The following is a 24,876-nucleotide window of genomic DNA, read 5'->3' on the forward strand; positions in this document are numbered from 1 at the left end:
ATATAAATTCTAAATGCAAGAAAACCAGTGTGATGGATAATGGGGAGCTGATCGGCTCTTTGAATAGGAAATGAGTGCCAATATTAGGCTAATTATTTTACTTTTGACGTCTGCAGTCTTCCACTAGTTTAAAAATCTCAAAATGAATGCTGCATCTACACCATATACTGTAAATATGGACTGACTGTTAAAGTGTACTCATTTGCATGCACTATAACATGCAAAAACTGAGCATATTTACTTTTTATGGTTTTATGCATATTGTAGCAGTGGCATATTTGAAGATACTGGAAAACTGCACTACCCCAGGGTGCTATAAGCAGTCGTGTGCCCTAACACCTTGAACTTAATGATGTCCTTGCAACTGCAGAATGTGGCAAAATTGATTTTGTAGTTCAACCATGTGACCTATGGGTATGTATTGGGAGTTTTTGAGAACAGGATTAAATATACTGAAAATAATCTTGCAAACTGAACTTTTGTTCAGCCATTCCTTCACTGTAGTTTTCTCTGTAAGAAATAAATACTTAAAAACCTAAATGTCCTTGTTGGGCATCTAGGACCAACAAGTATGGGGGTAAAAGGTTTCAATGCATGCTACAATTTTGGTGTGTGAAAAAGGCTTGAATGCTTATTGGAACTCAGGCACAGTCTGAATGTGGACAAAGGACACTGCAAAAAGGCAATAAATGTAAAGTTTTAATTTCTACTAAAACTCTGGTTTATAAATTTTAAATGGTAAGCAGCTACTGTAAATATTAAAAGATAATCAGTTAAGGCACAAAGATTGACATTAATAAATACTTTTTTTTATCCTTCACACATGTGAAGCATCCCCATTGTTGCAGGCAAACCCTATACACTTGATGGTCCCTTACCTTTAGTTACTCATCAGGTAAATTCAGATATGAAAATATGTAAATTTCAGATTACATCATTCATTGGGCATCCAATCACAGCTTTAAATAGAAAGGTAACAAAAAGCACAGTAGTACATTCATATTGACATTCAACAGAAAAAGGCACTTGAGTTTTGTGTACAGGATACAGGAATTAACCATTGAATTTGTAACTGATGGCATGAATTGTCCTTTCTTACAGAGTAAACACAACACAAAAAAGAGGATTTGAAAATAATAATACATTACTACATAAAATAATGACAATTGTAACATTGGCAGCTATTGAAAATATAATTAGCAAGCAACTGGAAATGTTTAGGATTTAGCAAATGTTTTTAAAAAATGCATATCGGTTAAAAACTTAAGTAATTTCATATGACATATTTTAAGCCATGTTCTGGCATCTAATACAGTGACAGGTTCTCATCAGTCTACCCTCAGTGGTCAGTTTATTAGGTATTCCTGCAAATTAATGCAAATAGCCTACTCCTCCAAACACCCACTGCAACCGGTATATAAAGCACGCAGACATGTGAAGAGGTTTAGTTGTTGCTGGACTAAGCATTAGAATGGGCAAGACACATGATAAGTGACTTTCTCCATAGCATGATTGTTGGTGGAAGATGTGATCTCAGAAACCGCTGCCCTTCTGGGATTGTCACGCACTAGAGCCTCTAGTGTTTACAGAGGATGGTGCGATAAACAAAAATCCAGTGAACAGCAGTTCTGTGGGTGAAAACACCTTTTTTATGAGAGAGGTCAGAGGTAGACTCACTCAAGCGAACCGAAAGCCCATGAATGCTGAAATGACAGTTGTTTACAACAGTGGTGTGCAGAAGGGCATCTGTGCCTCTGCACACACAACGTGTCAAACTCTGAAGCAGATGGGCTACAGCAGCACAAGATCATTTCAGGTTCCACTCCTGTAAGCTAAGAACAGGAAGATGAGGCTACAGTGGGCACAACATCACCAAAACTAGACTGACATCATCTCTGTTGTGCCATGTAGATGGTACGGTCAGAATTTGACGTTAACATCATGAATCCATGATCCACCTGCCTTGCTTCAAGATGGTTCCACAAACATGAGAGTAACTTCAGTTTACTCCAATGGCCTGCACAGTCCCCACATCTCAATGCAATAGAATATCTCTGTTACAAGGCGGAATGAGAGTTCACAGCATGAATGTGCGGCTGAAAAATCTGCTGGAACTGTATGATGCAATCAGCATGGACGGAAATCCCTAAGGAATGTTTCCAGAACCTTGTTGAATAATTCAGGCTGTTCTGGAGGCAAAAAGGGGTCCTACCCCATACTAGATAAGTGTACTGAAATGGCCACTGAGTGTATGTCACATTTGGAATCTGTCTACAGAACGCAGTTGACACAGAAGTCAGCTTGACAGAAAAAATGTTGATTTCTGTGCTATATCCAAGTGACAATGAGTTGACGCATGTACCTCATTTATTTATAATGGGAAGGGAAATCCCAAGCCAGGGACCAGACATAACCTCACTTCTTCCCTTCCTAAGAATTGCACAACTTGAAAACCACAGCACACAAGCATGTGTCACAAGTACTGCTTGCCATATACCACAGCTGTAATCACACTTACGGTTTCAACAGCACTTCTGACAACAGAGTAAAAAACACCCTCATCTGCTTCCTAGCACCTTCGTCACCACGACTGAAATGATCACAGAATCAAGAATGTAAATAAATTATGAAACCATGCAGGTAAGAAAGGCAGCTTTACATTTATATCATAAAACACATATGCTTTTAGACTAAACATAACACATGAAAAAAAAGGAAAAGTAAAAAAAGAAAGATTCAGATACTGGAATGTTTCATTTCCTTGCGCCTAAGTAGGACCCAATGCCTTTTGGAGAAGCGAGATGGACCATTCACTGGTCCTTCTGTAGAGAGGAGTAGTATTCCGTGAGGACCTTCCACGCCTTTGGAGCCATGAACCCGTCGGGCGGGTTCTCCCCGCTCCTCGCCAGCTTCCTCATGCGGGTTCCGGAGATGAACTCGAACTCGCTGTGTCTGCGAAAGGCAAGGCGGGACAGTGCGAGTGAGCGAGGGATAGCACTGTGACCCGGCGGTGTCTGTTTTTTGCGAAGGCGCAGGTGCCTGGCTCACCGCTCTTTGTCGTAGAAGTCCATGCCCTTCTTGACTTTGTTGTAGGCCGCGACTCTGAAGGGGATAATCTCCACGGAGGTGAGGCCGGGAGCCATGGTCAGCACCTTGCTCCCATGGGTGGGCTCGTACAGGTCCTGTTTGGTCTCCGGGTGGGGCATGCCAGCTGGGTCTCTGCCTACTATGTAGAAGTTAGCGCCGGCTATCATCCGGGCCCTGCAGTGCCACTGAACCTGGGGGTACGGAAAAATAGACACTATGTAAACATTCACAGGGAGGAATGACTGCAGATTATGACCACAGAGAGCAGAGAACGAGAGACACAAAACAGTGCCACAAATGGCCACAAATGCCTTTGGTCAATTGTCTTGCCTGGAATGTCCTCCGAGGCCCTGTGTGTTTTCATATGGTGCGTGAGTTGAGAGGACTGGGTGGGGTCTCAGCCACGGGGCAGACACAGTACCTCCGTAGGCCCAGCGTACATCATGGGCGAGGGGAAAATGGCCACGATGGTGCAGGCCGGGTCCAGCACGCCCTCCTCCAGCACGGCGGCGTGCTGCTTCATGCGCCAGTCCAGCGGCACGTCGTCGTCCTTGGTCCAGCCGCCCAGCGGGTGCAGCAGCAGCACCGGCCGCTGGTAGCCCCGCTCAAGCAGCCGCCGCTTGGTGTCCTGCATCAGCAGGGCGTGCCCGTTGTGCACGGGGTTGCGCAGCTGGAACGCGAAGATGGCGTCTGGCAGATGAAAAAGATTGCAGTTACATCAGCAGCCAAATAAAAGCAGTTCAGAATAAGCCATATAAATCGGCTAGTTTATCCTCAGAAAATACAGGACAAATTTGACAAATTTTCCATATGGTTAAACTCTAATACACTGAGAGATGAAAAGTTCCTTTTTTTTTTTGGAGAAACATGCTTGATAATGGAATTATCTTTATAAACGATATTGTGAAATGGTAAATAAGTAAACACAGAAAATATTAAAAGTTGTCCTCAAAAGAGAGGGGGTTGGGGTGGGAAAGGAGGTCTTTCAATATAAACAATATTGTGCAAATATATAGTTCATCATAAATATAATGTATAAATGTAAAAGATATTGATGTGTAAACTGTATACTGGAGGTAAAAAAAATGTTTGTCCACTGAAAACGGGGGGGTGGAGTGGGAAAAAAAGAACTCACAGAATACTTCCTTATTCACCCTTCTCTTTTTCATTTCTATGTAAAATTGGTAGGACCTTTTTCTTTTGAAAGCAATCGAGTATAGTATGTTGAAATGTCTTCTTGAGAAATTTTTTTTGAATCATGCAAGACACTGCAGCCATGTTTCAAATACACCCTGCCATCTAAAATCCCCAGGGTGCTGAAACAATCTGACAATCAGTCATGCAACTGAGGAGGAGGGAACATGAGTGGTCTTTTATGGAGCCATCCCTCTGACAGTGTGGGAGTGGTTGTGAAAACCGTGAATTTTTTATTTCACCTGCTTTCATTGCCTTGAATTTCTGTTTCAGTTCCTGGGGAGTCAAACGATACTGGTCCAGACCATCATTCCACTTGATTCGTTCAAGCACTTCCAGGTCGCCACCAACCAGCCAATCACCGCCTTCCATTACCATCTGTTAAACACCACATACAGCAGTTTTTTTTAACATTTTATCTGTTTACACTCTGGACTAAGGTGCACTGATTTTATTTGCAGATGCAACAAATGTGATACTAGGTTTATTTATGCTTTGATCAGTAATCCTAAAGACAAGAGACACCGATTCTGTCACACTGCCATTGCCGTCAGGCAGAGGCAATCATCATTACTCACACAAGGCATGGCATTATCTTCAACAAACATATAAAACAGAAGCAAAGAACTAAACTGGCAGTGGTTACCAGGTTAACGTGGAAGGCAAATGCTACCTTGATATAAGGGTGCTGCGGACAACACGTCCCCCATTGCCTGGAACAACGCTCCTCCTTGCGGTGCTCGTAGAACTCGGGGTTGCGGAGAATTGCCACCCTGTGACCCTGGTACTCCAGGGCAAAGGCAGCACAGCCGTCCAGGCTCTGCTTCTTCTCCGTGGAAACGGGCAGGACGATGGGCACGGACAGATTGATGGTGCCACCTGCCAATGCGGCCAAGCGACAGAAGGGGAGTCACTTCAGACACCTGAGCTTGGTAATCGCTAATTGACTGCCTCAAAGTAATTATGGAATCACTGCACTTATCAGTAGAAACTCAAAAATGTTACTGCACACTGTACGTGAACACAATTATCCATACCCCACGTAATATAATGGAGTAATCTGAATTTAATCAACTGAATTTTTTTGAGTTGTGTACAATTCCCAACGTCAGCATTCTCTATACATAAGAACGCAACGTTAAAATGGTGTTAATAATGCAGAATCTGCAGTTACCGTCGAGCAGCGTGCCAAAGTGCAGGACTTGCAGGTACTCCCTCTCTCTCATGAAGCCCTTAAGGGGGGTGGCCCAGCCCTCTGCTAACACCTGTACCCACTGCAGGTCCAGCTGCAGGAAACAGGAAACCATGACCATTTGAACAAGAAGCACAGCCTGTAGCATTAGAAACATCTTGAACTCGATACATGATTCAGGTTTTCATGTGCACCTGTTGCAGTACCAAAGGGCACATTTCACACAATTCACTGCTTTCTCACTGGGACCTGTTATGTTATTTACTATCACTGGATTTGATTGTCTAATAATGAATAAAGGGTAGAATACATGTAATGTGTTTTACATATTTTTGTCCATGATTTTGTATTTTTTTAAATGCATGGTACAATACACACACACGCACTTATATATATATACATTTCAAATGTACAGAACATTTATTTGACGCAAGTCTGATAAAACATGATGCAAGTCTCCCAAAAACAGCCCTCATGTACCACCTTATTAGTTATCAGTTAAAGTTTGTCCCTGCACTATGATCTGAATAACCCAGGCGAATGAGGGGTCAGTGTCCTGCAAACACCGCCCCTTGGAGTGCAAACACTTTACAAAAAAACACTGGCAAGGTTACCAGCTATTAGAAAAGTAAACAAAAAATTATCTCTAAACTGTTTTCAAAAACAGCAATTTCCTTGCCTTTTCTGAACTGGTTTCTTCTCACAGATATTTAGGGTAAGTATTCAGCAGGGAAAGGATAACTCCACTCTTTCAAAACATTGCATGACCGTCGGGGACCTTGCGTGACATCAACATAAAAGATAACGTGATGACTCTCAGTGACACAACAAAATTCCCTTGCTTTACAAGAGTTTTACAATGCCATAGCAATAAAAGTGTAACATGACACCGTTTTTAATACCTTCCGTGTCCATCTTGTTCCATCCATAAAAATTGCAACCCATTTTTTGGCATACACAGTTGTTACTCTTTCGTGGGGACTGGCAGGTTACCTTGGTGATGCTGAGGGTGGGCAGGGTGCGGGCATCGGCGATGGCCAGGTTGAGCTTATTTTCGGACACGAACAGCTCGTTCACCTCTTCCATGAGGCCGGTCGGCACAATACCCTGCGTACCAAGAGGCATGAGAAGCCGGTTTCATCCAATTCCCTTCACACAGAGTCCTTCAGTACATTCTCCGTCACCCCAACAGAGGGTGCTCACAACCGTTCTCTTCACTGTACCACTAGCAAACACTGCAGATCCTCACTGAGCAGCACACTGACACACACTAAACCCCCTGTAATCACATTTCTTTTTAGTCTATAAAGTGTTACCACAGGGTAAAGATGTATACTTTCTACAAACTTATAAACAGATAATAAATATTGTCTCCAATAGACCAATAGCATATCCTCTTGTAGTGATCAGTATAAGAACTTTGTTAATCACAGGAAGAAATCATTTATGTATGCTATGTACCTATAACTATTTCAAAATTCAGATTTTTATTGCACAGGGTCTTTAGAGCAGAAGGGGGAGGGACCGAAGGAGCTCCTTAGGCTCACCTGCTCTTTCAGGAGGTCCACCACTTGCTGGATGCACTCATTGACACTGATCTCCCCGGTTTTCAGCACCAGTTCAGGGGCTTCTGGCTTCTCATAGTCAGAGTCAATGCCAGTGAAGCCTGTGAAAAGTGGGGAGAGTTTACAGTCAGACAAACCTGGGCTCCTGAGCAGTTCAGTAATGCTGCTCATTCTTCGCAGAATGGACCCTGTAGTAACATGTTTGAGTCTGAGCTGTGTCATTATCAGACTATGACACAGGTCACTAGTTGTGAGATATGCCTATGCTACGATCTGTTCAAACGCTCCTGCATACTGTGAGGCCCACGTGTAAACTAGCCAGCTGCTTGCAGGTAACTGCCTAAGACGTGTGTATATGTCTCAGCTGCTCCCTGGTGGTGTATGGCTGGCACAGAAATGACTACAGAAGCGCTGAACAAAACAGACAGGTTATTTTCAGCCAAGTCCATTGAAAACCAAACCGTCATGCTACTAAAAATTTGCTCATACATTTCAGCTGCCAGGAAATTTTCAGCTGGGATAGGTGCTCTTTTCCTCATGCGAATGGTTTTGCTTTTCACTCTAACTGATGTATATCAGGATGTCTGCTTAGCCTCGAAAACAATAAACACCATGACGTTTGTTACAAACGGCTGGGAATGCCTAGCGATGCGAGACCACGTCACCTTTAATCTCGCCGGCGCGGGCCTTCTTGTAGAGGCCTTTGACGTCCCGTTCCTCACACACCTCCAGGGGGGCGTTGATAAACACCTCGAAGAACGGCAGCCCGGCGCTGTCGTGGATCTTCCTGCCTTCATCCCGATCCTGAGACAGGCACAGTGTTTCAACGCATTGTGTGTTGTTGCTATGTGTCGTTGCATGTGATTGGGAGGACCCCACCTATATGCTGCACTGGAATCAAATTCCACCAACCTGGTGTGGCAATAAAAGTATCTTGTATCTTACGTAACGTAAATGAATTGTGTTAAGACATTGTTTTCCTTGACTCGTCCCTCATTGTCCTGTATAGGCCAATCATGCTAACGCACCTTTAACCATCCGTTTCATCAAGGCGCCATATTGGGCATGAGAATCATCTCCTTGCGCCAGCTCCGCTCACCTTAGTGAAGGGGGAAATGAAGCTGGTGATGCACACCAGGCCAGCGTCGGCGAACAGCTTGGCCACCTCGGCGATGCGCCGGATGTTCTCCTCCCTGTCGGTGGAGGTGAAGCCCAGGTTCTTGTTCAGTCCGTGGCGGATGTTGTCGCCGTCCAGGGAGTAGCAGGGGATCCCGTGGGTGACCAGGTACTCCTCCAGAGCGAAACCGATCGTGGTCTTCCCGGCACCGGACAGACCTGCGTGATTGGTTGGAACAAACAGAGCTCGTGAAACTAATCATCCTAAAAAGATTTTAATGGAGGTCAGGCACAGACCCTGTACTCAATCAGTAAATTCATCATGCTTGCCAGTAATCTCATCAACATTACTGCCAAGACTCCAATTTAAACTCACTAAGAATGATGAAAACCAATGTTCTAACTCAAACAATGCCTTTATCATGGCATTTATTTGCATGGACTACATCTTTTAAGCCGTAGAAAGTCAGGTGTGAAACTACTACTGAAGGGGGAAAAAACGCAAAGAATTACAGGCTGCACATTTTCATTCATAATTGTGCCATAGGATAGAAGCAGGTGATGATGACGTAAAAGTCCAGAAGTCCACTTCAGTGTAAAGAAAAACAACTCTTACATTGCACCTGTTAAGCAGACACTCTTAGCAACTTAAAATGCATTGCAATGCAATCACAATCTGAGCTTCAACTCTGGATTTACACTGACATTTAGCAGATGTTTTTGTCCAGAGTGACACAGTTTGTTTTCCCACGGCGTGCAGGCAGGACTGCCACTGTGGGCTACGCACGGCAAGTTGTGGTCACTCACTCACGGACGTTTAGTCGGACATATGCGCAGGTGGTGGCAGCTAAAATGTGCCTACGGAAGTGAGTTGCACCGCAGGTCTGGACGGTTTCGTGCTTGTTTCTTTGCTCTTTATTTAAACACAATCCATTCGTACAGGTGGATACCTGGTTAGACGAGCTGAAGGTACATCAGCAGTGCCCCAGTTTGGGAGTCAAACCAGCAGCCCCTAAGTTCAGAGCCCTACCCATTTCACTGTACCGCTTCCTCGTCGGTTTACACAGTAACGGGTGCCGGAGCATCGCGTGGCCGTCTCTCTGCTTACCGGTCAGCCAGACGGTGCATCCTCGGAAGCCGCTGCGGGTGCCCACCACCTGGCCTCTTTTGCTCCGGCTCACGTGGTGGGCCTGCAGCACCACGTTGGTCGACCTTTGGAGAACCTGAAACCAAAGAGAGCTTTTACACACCAGCGCCTCTGACAGCAGCAGCGAGAGAACAGTGAGCGCAGCAAAGATGCTGAAACTACACACGCCGGCTGAAATTTTGCGTGGCTCCTAAATGGCTAGGCTTCTAGCCTATCACGCCACGATAAAGCGAACAGCTTTGCTTTCAGAACTGTAGAAAACAGTCTCAGGAGGATCAGACTAGATTAAAATGTTTGGAAAAGAGCTTCATAATCCTCAGTTCAATAGAAAATGAGTGACTTTTTTGTCACGGTTTATAGATGGCAACCAAAGTCTACATGCAATAAAAGAGAGTGTGCATAGTCATGTTACCAAGAAACATGTCCAACAGCGACTAGGTAGTAAATAGTAAGAGAAAACACAAAATAAAAAATCTGAAATTATGTTATTTATTATTTTTAGTGAAAACGTTGTGCTGATTTATTTCATCAGTTTAAATACTGATAACATATGCCACTGCACAGCTGCAATAGTATGTCATCAGCAACACAAAAATACAATCCAGCTACACAAAAAATTACTAATTGAAACGCATAGCGAGCCCCACCAAAAAAAATAAAAACAAAATCAACTGGAAAAAAAACCAAATGCTTCATTATGACATCACACACAAAACTTTCCATGGAACAAATTAATTATTTGTTTATCAGGCTAGAAATCTCCCCAAATTAAAAAAGAGCTTCATGCTCTTGAAACATGCACAGAAGTGCTCTTTTGGTAGCATGTACCATGTGGCGTCAAAGGCGGTTCAAAGTTCCCAGCTCTTTCACACACTTCTGCCCCCGTGCCAAGGTTGAACTTTGGCTTTCACTACAATGTGATCTGGTCACTTATAAAACTCTTCACATTGCCAGATAGTAGGGGCACTTATCTGGTTTGCCTGTGAAAAGACATCAAATCAGATGGGCAATTTAGGTCAAGAGACGCTGCTCAGCACTGCTTGGTACAGGTACGCAGTTCAGTATGTGGAAAGTCATTTTTGTCTCCAACCAGTACGGAAGTTGAAGAGCAAAACAACTTGCATATGTGATTGGAACAGAAGAAAACAGTGAGAGCAGTTCCCTTTTTGACTTTTTATGACTCCAGGCCTTTATTACTTATATAACAATAATTCATGTAATCATACTTTTTTTTCCATCTTCATGCATTTCATGAAACTGCATGTAGCTGTTCCTGTGTTCCTGATTCATTGCAAGTTGCTCTGTATTCATTCACACTTCAGGCCAAAAATAATTAATTTATGGCGTGTACTTCAGCTAACGTGTGAATACTGATGAGTATGAGTACAAATATTGACTACTCTATATTTTTTCTAAATTAACATAAATCCAAAAACCCATCCTATTAATCTTTTTTTTTGATGGTTGGACATCTGAATAATCAAACATATGGCTGCATCCCTGGTACTTAAGTTAAACAATGAAAAATAAACTGGTCTAAACTGGTCTTTGCTGCTTTGTAAGAGCAAGATAAAAGAACGAGCACTTGAATGAATGAGAAAACAAACGCTTCTAGTATTGTGTCAGCCGCATTACCTAATCTCTAACAGAAAGCGGAGTGCATTGGCGGGAGAGGGCAGTAAACCCTGAACTCTGGAGCACTGCGGTACAGTACAACAGCCCCCGCTGCGGGGCCCCCGTCCTCCGCTCTCGCTCGCCCGATCCTCCAGGGAGCGCCACATAGCAGCTCGCTCACTGCTTCCAGCTGAACTTGGCAGCGTCTTACGTAATCGGGGGCGGGGGGGCCAGCTCCGCGTAGGGCCGACCTGTCAGAGAGGCAGTCAATGCGCTGACTGTCAGAGCTAGCTGCGCCGCACCCCAGGCCCCCACCAGGATGCTGAGGGGGGGGCGAGAGGGGGGGCTAGACCACCACGCAGCCCCTGTGGAGATGCGTGACTCCGGCTTTGGTCACTGCGAGAATAAATCAGCCTTTGCGGGTCCCTTGCCAGAAGCTTTCATTCAGACAGAATGAGGGGTGGCTCAATGCGATGGGTAGGAATTTAAACAGTAGGTCTGTGCTAATTAAGTCATGCGGGGTGAGGATTCTTGCCAGCGCCTGCTGGACTGCTGGAGTACTCTGTACAGACTCCGCCCAGAGGCCGAGGCCAGACAAAGGGGAAAAAAAACAAATAATACATAAAAAAATAAAAGCATGTTCTCTTCCATTCTTTCTGAATTGTTGTAACTTAGAAACCTAAACTTCATAACTCAAAGCAATGTTCACAGGCAGAATTGTCTGAATTATACTCAACTACACAAAAATAAATATCACAATAATAAACAAAAACATCCAAACCCAAACACACATGGAAACAGAAAGACAGACAGAAATATAGATTGAACTTGAGCAATTTGAAGTAAGACCTGAGTACTGTAAATATACATATTTTTATGGGCCTTCACAGAGAAGGTAACTGCTTGGCCCTCTGAGCGTTTACAGCCCTGTACATCATGCTGCACTCTCAGAGTACGCATAGCTCAAGACAATGCGACCACTGTGTAAATGGTGATGTGGCAAATTTTACCACCCCCCCCCCTCCCCACTGACCAACCCCCACCTCTCTTCACTGCACTACACACACACACACACACACACACACACACGCGCGCGCTCGCGCACACACACACACACACACACACACGCGTGCACACACACACACGCAGAGTCAGGAAACAAGCTGAGTGAAGTGCTTTGGTGCCAGCCCTTTCCAGACAGTCAACTCACTCTCTCTGTCCAGCAGCCAAAACCTCTGCACTGCAAACATGCGCAAGTCAAATATAATAAAGAGACCTGGCTGTATGAAGTGTGATTCTGTTTAAGATTACAGGGCTCAAACAGATTCAGCACAGAAATCTGAAACACATTCTAATTATTGCAATAAACGTCTTACAATCGATAGGGAGGCTGCCATGCTACTGGTATACAAGTCCTTGTATGTTTTAACCTTTCCATAGCTGTTTACAGCACATAATATCAGGCAGGAGGCAAGATCAGTTGTATCCTCAAAATATAGAGCAAAGAATAGTACGCTTAATATAATTACAGCGCATTAATGGCCTTTGTATTTAAAATGGGGAGAATTAATAGACACACAGTTTTGGTCTTACGGTCCAGACAGATAACTTTACAGGAACTAGCAAATAGGTACAGTGTTCTCAAAATGCCGGGTGCACACTCGAAGGAGACAAATTGGCTCTGCTCTCTCTCGCTCTCTCATCACTGCCTCTACAGTAGATCCAGGGTGGGGGGGGGGGGAACAAACGGGCCCATTCACGGACTCTGACGATGCAGCCCACAGCCCCACACCACCGCCGCGCCTCTTACTGAGTGGCCCTGTGCCACGTGACATCTGAGCTTCATTCACACGGACCAGCGTCTCCGTAGCACCCGTAGGTACAGAGCGCTCCAGTGTCGCCGTCAGACAGAACGGCTCAATGACCCGTTGTTCCTCCTGCCGGCTGCGCTGGGCGGGTAAGTCTAGCCTCACTGGATCCTCTGTAGGCCAAGAGTCATTCCTACCTCTGCCCTACTGATGGAAACGGCTGAATCACTCTACCTTTTAGCTGCAGGTTAGGTGTGACTGCCACTTCAGGAGGTTCTATTTAATCATTACATAAAAGCAATGCAATAACTATGCGATAATCATGACTATAAATCCTCAAATACACAGTGGTATCAATACCAACAAGAAATACATAAAAATGTATACACAGGCAGACAAACAGACAAGCAGATATATAGAAGTGGAAGAGACCATTACAGCACAGTTACCAGTGTTATTTTTGACACTGAGAAGGGTATGCTGAGCAATTACTGCTGAGAAAAACTTTCAACCGGCAATATGGATGTCTAGCACTGAGGTTAACTTCAGCATTGCTAAGCCTGGTTATGCCTGTCCTAACATTAAAAATTATACCAGAATTGTGCCGATTTCTGGTTTCATATATTAGTTTAGTTTACGTGGATCTTAGTCTAGGCCATAAAGTTAGATCAAATAGAATACTTTAGGGTGCATTCCTGATCAGAGTTCACCAGCTGGGGGGGGGGGGGGGGGGTTGGGTGGTGCTGGAGCCTATCCCAACATGCACTGGGCAAGTCATTTATTCAACTCACTGTATTGTTGCTGGCAAGAATATTGTTGACTTATGCCGGAACTAGTCACAGTATTCAGAAGCAATAATCGGAAAACCAGTAGTCCTGCATGCCTGCAGTAAGCATTCAGAAAGTTTGTTCTTGATTTCCCATGCCCTCAGGATATATAGGTGTTGAATGGAGAATGGTGTACCTGTCAAGACCATTTTTATTTTGAATAAAGGTACTTTCACTGAGAGAAGGGCAAACACAGCAGAGGGCACTGTGGAGTGGCTCCTCAAAATACTCTGTGACCTCTGGCAACCAATCAGCAGAGAGTATAGTCGAGTAGATTAACATTTTATTCTAGACTGCAGACTTATGAATTGTGTAAACAGCTCTTTTAGGCTGTGGAAACATGCCCAGAACACGAGTAAATCCTGGGTCTGAGGATGTAAGAAAAGATAAAAATGCAGCGGAATTAGGCAAACGCCTCACATGCTGCAGTAATGACCATTTAAATGCAAATCAAAGCTTTTGCCTTGCTTGCCCCTGTAACGGTTTAATCATTACCCAGATAATGGCACGAATGTTAGAGGGGCGATAAACCGAGGTTAAACCCACTCACATTCACTAGTTCTCATATACACATGCTGCATTTGTTCTTGGTCAGATTGTTTTACTCTGATTCATGGAACAAATCCATTATCTATGCTTTCAGCTACATTATGTAGCCACTTGTCAAAGTTTGACACGCAGAAATGAAAAGCTGGTAAACTTTAGAATGCAGTGACTATGAAAGCTATGGTGTGGGGTTATTAATTGAGTTTAAAAGGACATTTTCCCTCACAGATGTGATCCTCATGCCCAATATACAACTCTGAATAACTGAAATATACTGTGTGTGTGTGTGTGTGTGTGTGTGTGTGTGTGTGTGTGTGTGTATGATATTTTAACAGTTGTCTGCATTAGAATAATATTAAATAAATAATCTACTTACAAAATAGTATTCTACAGATTTTGGGATTACTTCCCATCTGAAAATTCAGCTGGGATTCCAAGATGGTCTTAGCTGGTCATAGCTGGTCTGGTGCTGGTCTCAGCTGGTCTGTGGCTGGTCAAAGGTGAGGCGATTAAACTAGTAGAGTAAACCGGTGGCTGAACTGGTAGAGTAGCTGACTATAAGCGGGTGAATAGCGGGTTAAACTGGTTGAACAGCTACAAACAGCTGGAAGTGTCAATAGCACAGGTTAAACTAGCAGGACCATCTCAGGTTGGGCTAAAACGGAATTTTCAGCAGGGAACATATTTCGCTCCAAACTTACCATACACCTTGAATAGTATCAAAATATGTAGTATTTATGCAATGCAAATAAATGTAATACGACGTGTAATTTCCTCAGTTTACCCATGCTGTTACCTCTTTGTCTATCATGTCACACGAATCCAACAACATTTAGATTACAGCAATGCTTTCACTGGGCCAAAATGTCTGCAAAAACTCTTCTAAACTATTTAAATAGGATAATGAAGAGCATTCCACAAAATTAGCTTACATAATAGTTTACATTACATTTAGGTTATTATCTGACAAAAATAGAACAGAAACGCATCACATATTACATATACTTTTTTCGTTTTGATGCCCCATGTTTGTTTTGCCGATTGTCACTTGCTCTAAAAGTGAAAGGCATTTCAATGCGAATAATTCCAGCAATCTTCCCAGTATGACTTAAAATAAATATATTAAAATAAAATGTACAATGTCAGAAATAATTGTGTAGGACTATGTCATTATATTTTCAACAATGTCGACATATTTGCAATATATTTAAGTATATTCGAAGTTCTTAAGGGCATGTAGCTGCAGATTATATGTGGCAGTACCTAATCATTTGAATGGCAGCTCATCTGCAAACCTTGTGTTTCCGACAAGCTGTTTTAAAACTTGACAGCCCCGTTTGTTTAAGGGTATATTTCGATGGGATTCAGACTAAACAAATGAACACCTGGAATTTAATTCTAAAATGCAAGTAGCTTGGCAAATATAAAATACCAGTGTACATAGCGATTCGATATTATACAGCCTGTCGATAAAAAAAAACGTGTAGCGTTACGGTTTAAACTTGTCGGCCCTCAGTTGTAGAAAATCATGATGTTTTATTTGTTCCCAACTGTATTGCCTGGATAAATAGTAACATTCGGAAATGAAGAAGGCGAGCTTCAAAAAATAAGTATTAGGCTAAATTGTAGCTAATTGGCCAGTGCAGTGTACACAAGTTTGTGGTTTAGTTACGTAGACACGACATTAGAGTAACGCCATACGCTACTTTTTTTTCAATCGCAGAACTGTCACTTTGTAGTTTGCACAGACCGCGACAATTCCTACTTGTATGACACTCAAGATAGATAATTTCGAACTGCCAAGCAAGCGACAATAAGCACTGAACTATAGCATGAACCTTAAATCTGAACATCCAACAGTTTAGATAGGTACACGGCCAACTTAAATACATAGCTACTACTTTGACAGCGTAAAAGGGCTTACCATCGTATTTAAAATAGTTTTCATAACAGCTGTATATATCGAATCGTTAAATCACAGTCATTCACATTACCGTTCGCTCGCTATTTGGCCATCACTGAAGTTGTCGAGATGAATCAGAAATTGTAGCTAGCCTGCTAGCTGGTTAGTAGAGCTGGGATGGCAAGACTTACCGTTCGCTGCTTTTTGTTTCCAGACATCATACAGATTGGTTCGGTGTTAAGGATCGCTGAAGGTTAGGACTTGTGACGACAAGACGGGCTGTGTTACTTTATAGTAGACTGAAGCAGAGAGATGGTTAGCCCGCAGATATTAATCAGAACGAAGAGGGAGAGTTTGGAAACTTCAAGACACGTAGCATTTCCCTGAGCCAGCCTCTCTCCCTCCTCCTAGATCTGCATAGCCTATTGCCTTTTCGCCAACGCGTCAGTATCACGACAATCTGCAATTCGAAACGAGAGGCAGAAGGTAGAAAGAAACTTGACGAAATGGTTGCAACTATAAAACACTCGTTCTTACTGAATTTCAGTTCAGTAGGCTAAACCCAAAGCGTTTATAAACGTTATTTACAAGTTACGTCGCATGATATTTATAAAAGAGTATGTCCATTATAGAATAGTAAGGGTAAAACATCTAAAATCCCATAACTTGATGCCAAAATGACTGCAGCCTAAAATGTGAGACTTTGGAGTATCATTTCTATTTCATTGATCCATTATAGGTTACATATCAGAAAGAAAACTAAGTTGAAAACTCAGTATCAAAAAATGTATTCTTCTTGTACGCGTTACGTACAGACAAACGTAACAACTGAACATAAGTTCAGTAACGTTGTAATGTTCCCCACCTTTCTCAACTATTTTAATGTAGTTTTTTATGTTTTCAAAATTTTCTAAGTTTGTGGAACTACAAAGCACAAAATACATGACATACTTCACCGTATTGCAGGGGTTTTATTCGGAATGGTGGAAAAGTGAAAAAAGTGATCAATTTCAAAAATGTTGTAAATGCACAATACATTTCAGAACACTATAAAGGATGAAAACAACAAAATATTGTTCAAAGCAAAACCACTGAACTCAAAAGCAACCCAAGCTCTATTCAAATACTCACGAGGTAATGTCAGTGTCAAAAATGGTTTATAGATGCCTATTTAACAGTTCCAAGGGATACTCTAGGAAGTACTCCACATCATTTTTTTCTTTCTTTCTGGAGATAATTTTTTAATGACGTTTTAAGGGCTCAAATCTTAGTTTTTACAACCAAACATTTTCTCTGGGATTTCATTTCGAAATCTTAAGTTATCCCGAAAGTTTAAGGTCCAATATTGGTATTTTGTTACAGAATGGCATTTGCCATCTTTTAAATGGTTGTTTCTACGATAGATTTCTATTCATTGATAGGTGCACTAAAGTGAATGAATCACATTAATCAGTGAGCTAAAGGGTTATGTAGTAGTCAGGATATTTTTACTTTATTTTATTTTTTTGCCCTCTCATTTTAAGGTTCATGTGCTAATTAATGGAGGAACGTACTTTGTTTGTTTACTTAATGCATTATCAAACTGTATGTGAGTAAAGCATACTTGCTACAAACTTGCACTTAAATCATAATAAATTAGCAGAGTGATCAGGTTAATCAATGTGAAAACACCAAAAGCAAATATTTCAGAAATCTGCTTTCATCAGTGCCAACATAAAGATCTCACTGATGTAAGCTGGTTGCTGAAATGTTTGCTTTTGAGATTGGTTTCACACTCATCCACTTCAGCACAATGAGCACTATATTTGAGTGATTAATTATTTTTGCTGCACCTTGGTGTCTTGTCTCTTTTGGTCTGCAGACAACACTCTTTCCTCTTATATTGCCTATTACCTAACACCACAAACTTGCAGCAAGAACTTCATAGTATTTCTCAACTGAGCACACTTTTTTCTTGTAATGCTGAATCGTATCATCTTTAAAACAATAGTTGAATTTTATCTCGCTTTGTTCTATGTTACATTATAGATCAATGAATAAAATAACGCATAAAATAAATGCATATAAGGAGCAAATATTTAGAGGTAATTTTTTTTTTAGATCTTGAATAATTTCCTTAATTTTCTTAATTCTTAATCACAGAAGAAATATTAATGATTCAATAGTTTCCTTTTCCTGTAAGTACGCTGAATATATGATCCATATGATCAAACTTTCTGTAGGATGAAATTTCTTAATCCTGGTTATTTATTTCCTAATTGACCACAAGTTTTTGTAAGTTTGTGCACTGTACAATTAGCCATAAAGTGTCTTTATAAGTTTTTCATTTGGATATGTGAAGGTAAACTGAAAAACCCGAATCCAAAACTTTGTGGAAAAGGTCTGTAAACCCCATGTGAAGAAATAGCTGTGAACCATTAAGTGTCCTGACATTAAATAAAAGTTTTGTAAAACAATCAGATTAAATAAGATGTTTTCTGCAGCCATGTTAAAGCCTTCTCACTTCAGATATTTGGTACAGATAAAGTTTAGATTTAAGAGGTAGAGTGACAAAAACTGCTATTCTACCCCAGTCACATAACACAGAATACAAAGATCTTAAAACCAGAATTTAAATTAATTTCCAGTGTACTCCTTCGAGAACAGGCAAATAAAGATTCTGTTGGCAGTGATAAAGCTGTATTTAGGAATGTAATGGAAATAAAACCAAAAAGTCTTTTTTGTTGTTTTGCTTTGTTGAGAGTGAGTTGGTGTACACGGTGGAAGCATTGCCTCTTGACTGTACTTGCACCCCAAGCCCATTTCACCACTCCACTCACACAAACTTTGGGCCCCGGGTGGTTCACAGCTCTGTGTACTTGCTGCCGCTGGTCTTGGGGACCTCACACTCTTCCTCAAAGTTGCACCCCTCCAGCAGGTCCCCGTAGCGGCCCCTGACGGCCTCATAGAGAGGGGCCGAGTGGCCGATACCGGGGAAAGCCAGGGGCCTCTCATTGAGCAGGAACTGCAGCCTGAGGCCTTCCTCACAGTCGTACAGCACGAAGACCAGGTTGGCAGCGTAGGGCACAATGCGGCTGGTGTGGAAGGTGCGGTTCCCCTGGAGGACGTAGTTGTCAGCGGTCAGGGGTGTCTCGTCCCTGAAGAAGCCCATAAGAGAGAGCAGAGGCAGGAGGGTCTCCGCGTGACCCACCTGCACTGTGACGGCCTCGGTCACGTGACCAAATCTGAGCAGAAAACAGAGACATTGTTTTACGTAGTGTACCAGAGACTATCCACCGAGCCGGAGTATTAGACACATGCATTTTGACAAAATAAAGGTCCCCCTGAATTCCTCTAAAATATAACTTTTTCAAAAACACTCCAAATACCTCAGTGTCATAAAAGACTGTTATGGCTATGGCACTGTTTGTTAAACACAGCTTTAAAAAGCAAATGACCTGTTGTTAACTGGATTATTATTGATGTCACTGCAAACCCATGACATCAATGCTTTTATATCTCAACAATAGCAGTGCCAGTGATTATAATGGTACAGCTTAGGGTTAAACTCCACACTCTTACATTTTTAGCCATGCCCACTTCCGTTTTTATCCAAATACAAATAATTTTGTTGGTTGAACAAATACAGATACAAATACAAATAGTGGCATCTCCCTCCACCCTTAAGTATTTAGTGCTGAATGCATGCATATGTACACATACATTTTGGTTTCAGCACACACCACCTTTAATGTTCTTTGGTCATTGTAACCACATCAAAAAGAAGAAGTTTCACTTTTTTCTGGAGCCAGTTACTACATAGCTACCAGTTAGTCTTGGGAAATAAATCAGATTTGACCAATTCCCCAAAGTGATGTTTAGAAATATGTGCAAGATTTACAACATAACAGGTTGCAGGTTTACATAACTCACCTCACCACAATTGTTTCAAAAATGCCTACAAGTACTTTGTTTATCTAAATTATGTCCAGTATAACAATATAAGCATATTTTATACTATCTTAAAGGGGAAAATGAGAAGGCTGAAGTTATTTGACTATAATCAAATAATATTCTCCATGATCCTTATAAAACAGAACAAGCATATTTCATTGTTCTGACTGTTTGTGGTTTGTTCTTTGCACCCAAAGTGGTAAAGAGGTAAAAGCAGAAGAAAGGTAATACTGCTCTGATGCAAGGCCCAAGGAAACAACAAAAGAGTGCATCTTGTTTCACTTCCATGTAGTTAGCAGGTCAAATTTTTCTTTTCTTTTCTAAACAACCAGTATCCTGTTGCTCTGGCTTAACATTATCCGAACAGCTCTTCTTGGACTGCAGCAAGAAAGAGATGGTGGATACTTAATTCCCACGGTCAAGCTGCTACTCTCTACCAACCAGAAAAACAAAAATGAGCTCATGTTTAAGAGACAAAACAAAGGCTGCAATAATAAAAAGCAAATCTGGCATTCCTATGTCACAAAGACAGAGAAATGAGGTTCCTAGACATTATACGTGAATAGAGCCCAAAAGAAGTGCTTGGATCGACTTTCATTACCTGTATTCCATTCCCCTATTCTCAAAATACTGATCAAGCCTAATTCAAATACAATACAAATATTTTAAGAGAGCTACTTCATACATGGAAGGGACAAGCAGCATCACAAGGTTGCAGTAGTGGAAACAAGTATGATATATTTAAAAATTTTAAATGTATAATCCACAGCACATGCTTACAGATGGTTTCTATGTTGGGAATTTTCCGTTTGCGGCCAAGAAAAAATAACCATTAATAACAATTAACATTAACTATGAAAAGAACAGAACATGCAAAATATCAAATATTTCCCTGTTGCTGCTTAAGGGGAGAATAGATGATGATGTATTATTAAAAACTTCTACATGAATTTAACAAAAAAAAAAAGACTAGCTTGTGCCCAAAATAACAACGACTGAGCATGTTATTTAAAAACAGTACCTGTTAAATTTTAAGCTTTTTTTTGACAAAAATAAATAAATAAATTTGTCCGATATACATTGAAGAACAGGGGTGATGGAGGGTGCATCACCAAACCCAAAGCGCTGCCCTGGCCTTTTCGCCAGGTCAGCCGCCACATCTAAAACCCTGCCAAACTCACCTTATCTCATTGGCTGCCTGGTCCAGGCGACTGAACACATCGTGAAAGAGAATACAGCTGGATTTGCGGTTGATGTCATGACCATAGGCCCTCTTCCAGTATTGTTTCAGATCGTTTGCATATTCTAGCACCTGAAAAAGTACAACGCAAAATTTGAGGAGAGAAAACAATTAACATTTCAAAGTGTCACTTTATCATAAAATGGAATTAAAAAGTTAAAGAGCAATGTCAGTATGTATGTATGTCCAGTTTGGAAGCAACAATGCACCAATAAATGGCAAACTCTCTAAAAGTCATATACAAGATGGGTATTATGAGATGTTAAGGGTATTATGCTAGAAATCTCCAAGTTAAATCCACCATATTAAGACAACTTACAGGCAGCAGGAAAGGTGGCGAAATTAACTGGAAGCATGCCAATAATTTATGGTAGTGGAGGTTGGCCATGAAAAATAGGCATGCCTTAGGTGAAAATGTGTGGTAATTTCACGTTATTACATACTTTAGCATCCACTTCATTGAAGAGATTGCACCATGGTGAGTTAACAGATTTAATGGAAAACTCATAGGAGCACAGGTAGAACGCAGCCTCAACCAAATCTGAACAGGAAACAAACAAAAAAAATCAGTGGATCATGTTCATATGTTGTTCATATTCATGAGGGAAATGTTTATAATACATTCCACTTTACGATATGCTTTTTTGTTAGGGCAGACGATAATAGATATTGAGTACATTTTCCAAAATCCAACTTCATACACAAGCATAATGGGAAGATGCATTTTAACAGGCCCTCTATGCAACCACGGAAACCAGCCACATATTTTATTGGATAGAACCTAAATTATTCATTGCCACTTTATATTTAGCTGACTATGATCTAAAAATTATATTATTGGTTTCAATTCATTTTATGCAGATACGCCAACATTAAGCCACACAAAAAATTGGACATCTAAATGTGCTGAAAGCCTTCCCAAGAACATAACACTATGATATGAACAGGACATGTTTTTCATATAGCCTACTAATAAAAAAGGTTTGCATAAAAGAAAATTAAGCAGGTTTGCCGTTGATTTTGGCCAAAATGTCAGATGTGCAAAACAAACCAATTTCTGGCAGTAAAATTAGCTATGACCTCTTTGCAAAAATATCTTCCAGTATTTCAACAGAAAACAAAATCATTAATCAATTTTAGATAATTCTTTTTGTGATTTTTTGTGAATTATACATTTTTAAATGCTGTAAAATCATTTTATTTAATTTGTATCCACAATAATTAGGCAAACTTCAACAAGTGAAATTTAAGTCAAGTAGAGGGCAAACAAGTAGCTAGGAATAGACTCAAGCTAGAGGTTATGCTTTGGAACACGTTTTAAAGAAGGGAAGCATGACAGGAGCCGAGATGTCTGAAGATGTGCGTTAAGATTAAGATGACAAACAGATCAGCAGCATGGATTCTGGTAGTTCACTCCCCTAACAGGAAGGCAAGGACTGAGATAAAATGTGAGATAAAATGTGATCAAGATATTCAAGGTATCCTGAAATACAGGACTGAATATGTGTGATCAGCATTTCTGCATCAGCATGACCACCCAAAAAATATCTATATCTTTCTAGTGCAAGTGAATAATGACATGAGGTAATGGGTCCTTCCATTTTCCCCACAAATGTCACCGTCTGCTGGTGTTCAGCAGCCATCAGTTACACACTTGCATCCCTACTTAACACTATGGCCTCAAATTGTGGGAAAGAAATTCCAGCTTCAATGAATAAACACTACATGAACACTGACAGATTAAATAATGGATTAGTAATGAAATGTGAATGACCTGGCGTAACTTTACTGTACTGCAGCTGTAGTCGGTTGGCAATATTTATCTGGACTCTCTTCATTTCTTCTGAGGACTTGAACAACTCAACCTCTTTCAGGGCCATCTTGTTTTTGTCCACATCTTCAATAAATCTTCTGCATTGGTCAAAGAACCTCATCAGCGAGTCATTTACTTCATAGCCGAAGTCCATGTCTGCAATGTTCATTGAGAAAAAACATATGAAATATTAAACGTTTTTCTTAGTTTAATTTTTTAATGCACTAAAACAATAACCTTTTCCCTGACTCATAAACTGAAATTCTCACAAATATTTAACTTAAATTTACTAAATTTACTCACATTTAACTAAATATGCCTTGAGTCCATCCAAAATTCCAATGTTTAATGAGCTATTTTATACTATAAATGTATGATATTCTGTAAATGTCATTCATTTTAATATATATAACATTTATACTACATTAAAAAGTATGTTTTTTATAGTTTGCTGAACTGTAACGGTTTCGTGCCGAAGAAGTTACTCCAGAGAGATAACTGCAGAAGGACAGAAGTCACAATCTTTGTTTGCTAACAGTGCTATCTAGTGCAATGTTCAGAACCCTCGATAGATGGCGACAAATACTTAAAAAGAAAGAGCTAAAGGATTCAACACACCTACAGTAAACTCGGCATCAAGTTGTCTGTGACAGTGACTTGTTTGCTGACTGTCTAATAATGTTAGATGTATGTTTTATGTCCATATACTGCCATCTGGATGTAAGATAACTTTTTTTAAATGAATCACACAATAGCAAAAGCGCTAGCCCTAATGTAGCTAGTTGCTACGTTACACAAAGCTAAGATAGTTTGCTAGTAAGATAGCTAATGTAGATTACCTTTAACCTCCCAGAATTTCTTCAGGCCTTCTATAAAAGCAACCGTACTGTCCACACATCTATGTTTTGAGCTGGTTATGAATTTAATACGATTGCTACGGAGGTTCTCTTCAGAGATCAAAGATGGGAATGATTTGGCCAGTCTGACAGCTAAGTGCCTGTGATCATCTCGACCCTTTTCTACAATCTGACCATCCATGTCGTCAGTGTACCACATCTTCCATTTAGTTATAATGTCGTGCAGCCATTTCTCGTCGTTCGTTGCCTCCCTTGATACAAGATCGTACAGACGCTGTATCTTTTGGACGTTTTTTGCTGTCGGATATCTCGTACCATGCCTAATGACTGCGGTAAGATGTACTGGGACGCAGTCGACAGACGGAGGTTTCAAAAGCGTTTTGTTTATAGCACGTATGTCGTCCAGTAGATATGGATTTACTTCCTCGTATCTGCCTTTCGTACCAAAATATTTTGCAATCTTAGGTATGTTTATGCGCGGATGAACAACCTGGACATTTTCTACGGAACAATATGAAACACGAACCAATGCAAAGCTAAAAGCTGTAAGAACAAAACTTTTTTGTGACAATAGTTGCTTCATTCTCCTGAGTTTCACTAACGAATTGCCGGCTGCTGGTACATGAAACTTCCGCTTACTCTCATAGCGACATTTTGCTGTGGCTCCAACAGTGAACTTTGAACCTCGTCTGTCATCATAGTTGGCCAACTAAAGTACATTCTGTGAGTTCGCTTTCGCAACTCGTTTTTTACGGTCTCTGGTTCAGAACCACCAAATCGTAATTGCGATTTACGAGGACCATCCGGACCAGGGCTGCATGTTCGATGTGCAGAAATTACGCAATTTATGTGAGATTCATGAAGAATTAACGCAGCAGAATGCCACAATAAACTGAACAATATGCTGAACCTGAAATTATTTTCTAACGGATACATATTTCACTCAACGTCTTAGCCGTCTAGTGATATTCAGCTATAGTTAAAGACCAATACTTTGTGTTCGGTTGTTTTGTTCATTTGTTTGGTGTATCACA

At 41.1% G+C, this 24,876-nt stretch overlaps 2 protein-coding genes across 2 annotated transcripts; both read right to left on the reverse strand.

Annotated features, from left to right (window-relative positions):
• Positions 1-686: 686 nt before the first annotated feature.
• papss2b (3'-phosphoadenosine 5'-phosphosulfate synthase 2b) lies at positions 687-16,379 on the reverse strand. Its single transcript, XM_064319835.1, has 12 exons — positions 16,191-16,379; positions 9,263-9,377; positions 8,138-8,373; positions 7,704-7,842; positions 7,021-7,139; positions 6,467-6,580; positions 5,456-5,567; positions 4,955-5,160; positions 4,524-4,659; positions 3,509-3,777; positions 3,049-3,278; positions 687-2,952 (listed from the first exon to the last, which is right to left on the reverse strand). The coding sequence occupies exons 1-12, from the start codon at positions 16,218-16,220 to the stop codon at positions 2,811-2,813; spliced, it is 1,848 nt and encodes a 615-aa protein (XP_064175905.1). The 5' UTR covers positions 16,221-16,379; the 3' UTR covers positions 687-2,810.
• A 571-nt stretch (positions 16,380-16,950) lies between these two features.
• minpp1b (multiple inositol-polyphosphate phosphatase 1b) lies at positions 16,951-24,649 on the reverse strand. Its single transcript, XM_064319841.1, has 5 exons — positions 23,825-24,649; positions 22,947-23,141; positions 21,616-21,713; positions 21,114-21,244; positions 16,951-19,223 (listed from the first exon to the last, which is right to left on the reverse strand). The coding sequence occupies exons 1-5, from the start codon at positions 24,423-24,425 to the stop codon at positions 18,842-18,844; spliced, it is 1,407 nt and encodes a 468-aa protein (XP_064175911.1). The 5' UTR covers positions 24,426-24,649; the 3' UTR covers positions 16,951-18,841.
• Positions 24,650-24,876: the final 227 nt, after the last annotated feature.

Source organism: Anguilla rostrata, chromosome 2, assembly GCF_018555375.3.
Source record: "Anguilla rostrata isolate EN2019 chromosome 2, ASM1855537v3, whole genome shotgun sequence".
In the NCBI taxonomy this organism is placed as follows: Eukaryota; Metazoa; Chordata; class Actinopteri; order Anguilliformes; family Anguillidae; genus Anguilla; species Anguilla rostrata.

Coding starts and splice junctions, on each gene's coding strand:
- papss2b (XM_064319835.1), bottom strand. CDS start 16,220: ATGATGTCTGGAAACAAAAAGCAGCGAACG. Junction 7,843..8,137: donor TCATTTCCCCCTTCACTAAG/GTGAGCGGAGCT, acceptor TGCCTGTCTCAG/GATCGGGATGAAGGCAGGAA. Junction 6,581..7,020: donor TGGACCTCCTGAAAGAGCAG/GTGAGCCTAAGG, acceptor CTTGGTACGCAG/GGTATTGTGCCGACCGGCCT.
- minpp1b (XM_064319841.1), bottom strand. CDS start 24,425: ATGAAGCAACTATTGTCACAAAAAAGTTTTGTTCTTACAGCTTTTAGC. Junction 21,714..22,946: donor GTACAGTAAAGTTACGCCAG/GTCATTCACATT, acceptor TTTCCTGTTCAG/ATTTGGTTGAGGCTGCGTTC. Junction 21,245..21,615: donor TCAATGAAGTGGATGCTAAA/GTATGTAATAAC, acceptor GTACTTTTTCAG/GTGCTAGAATATGCAAACGA.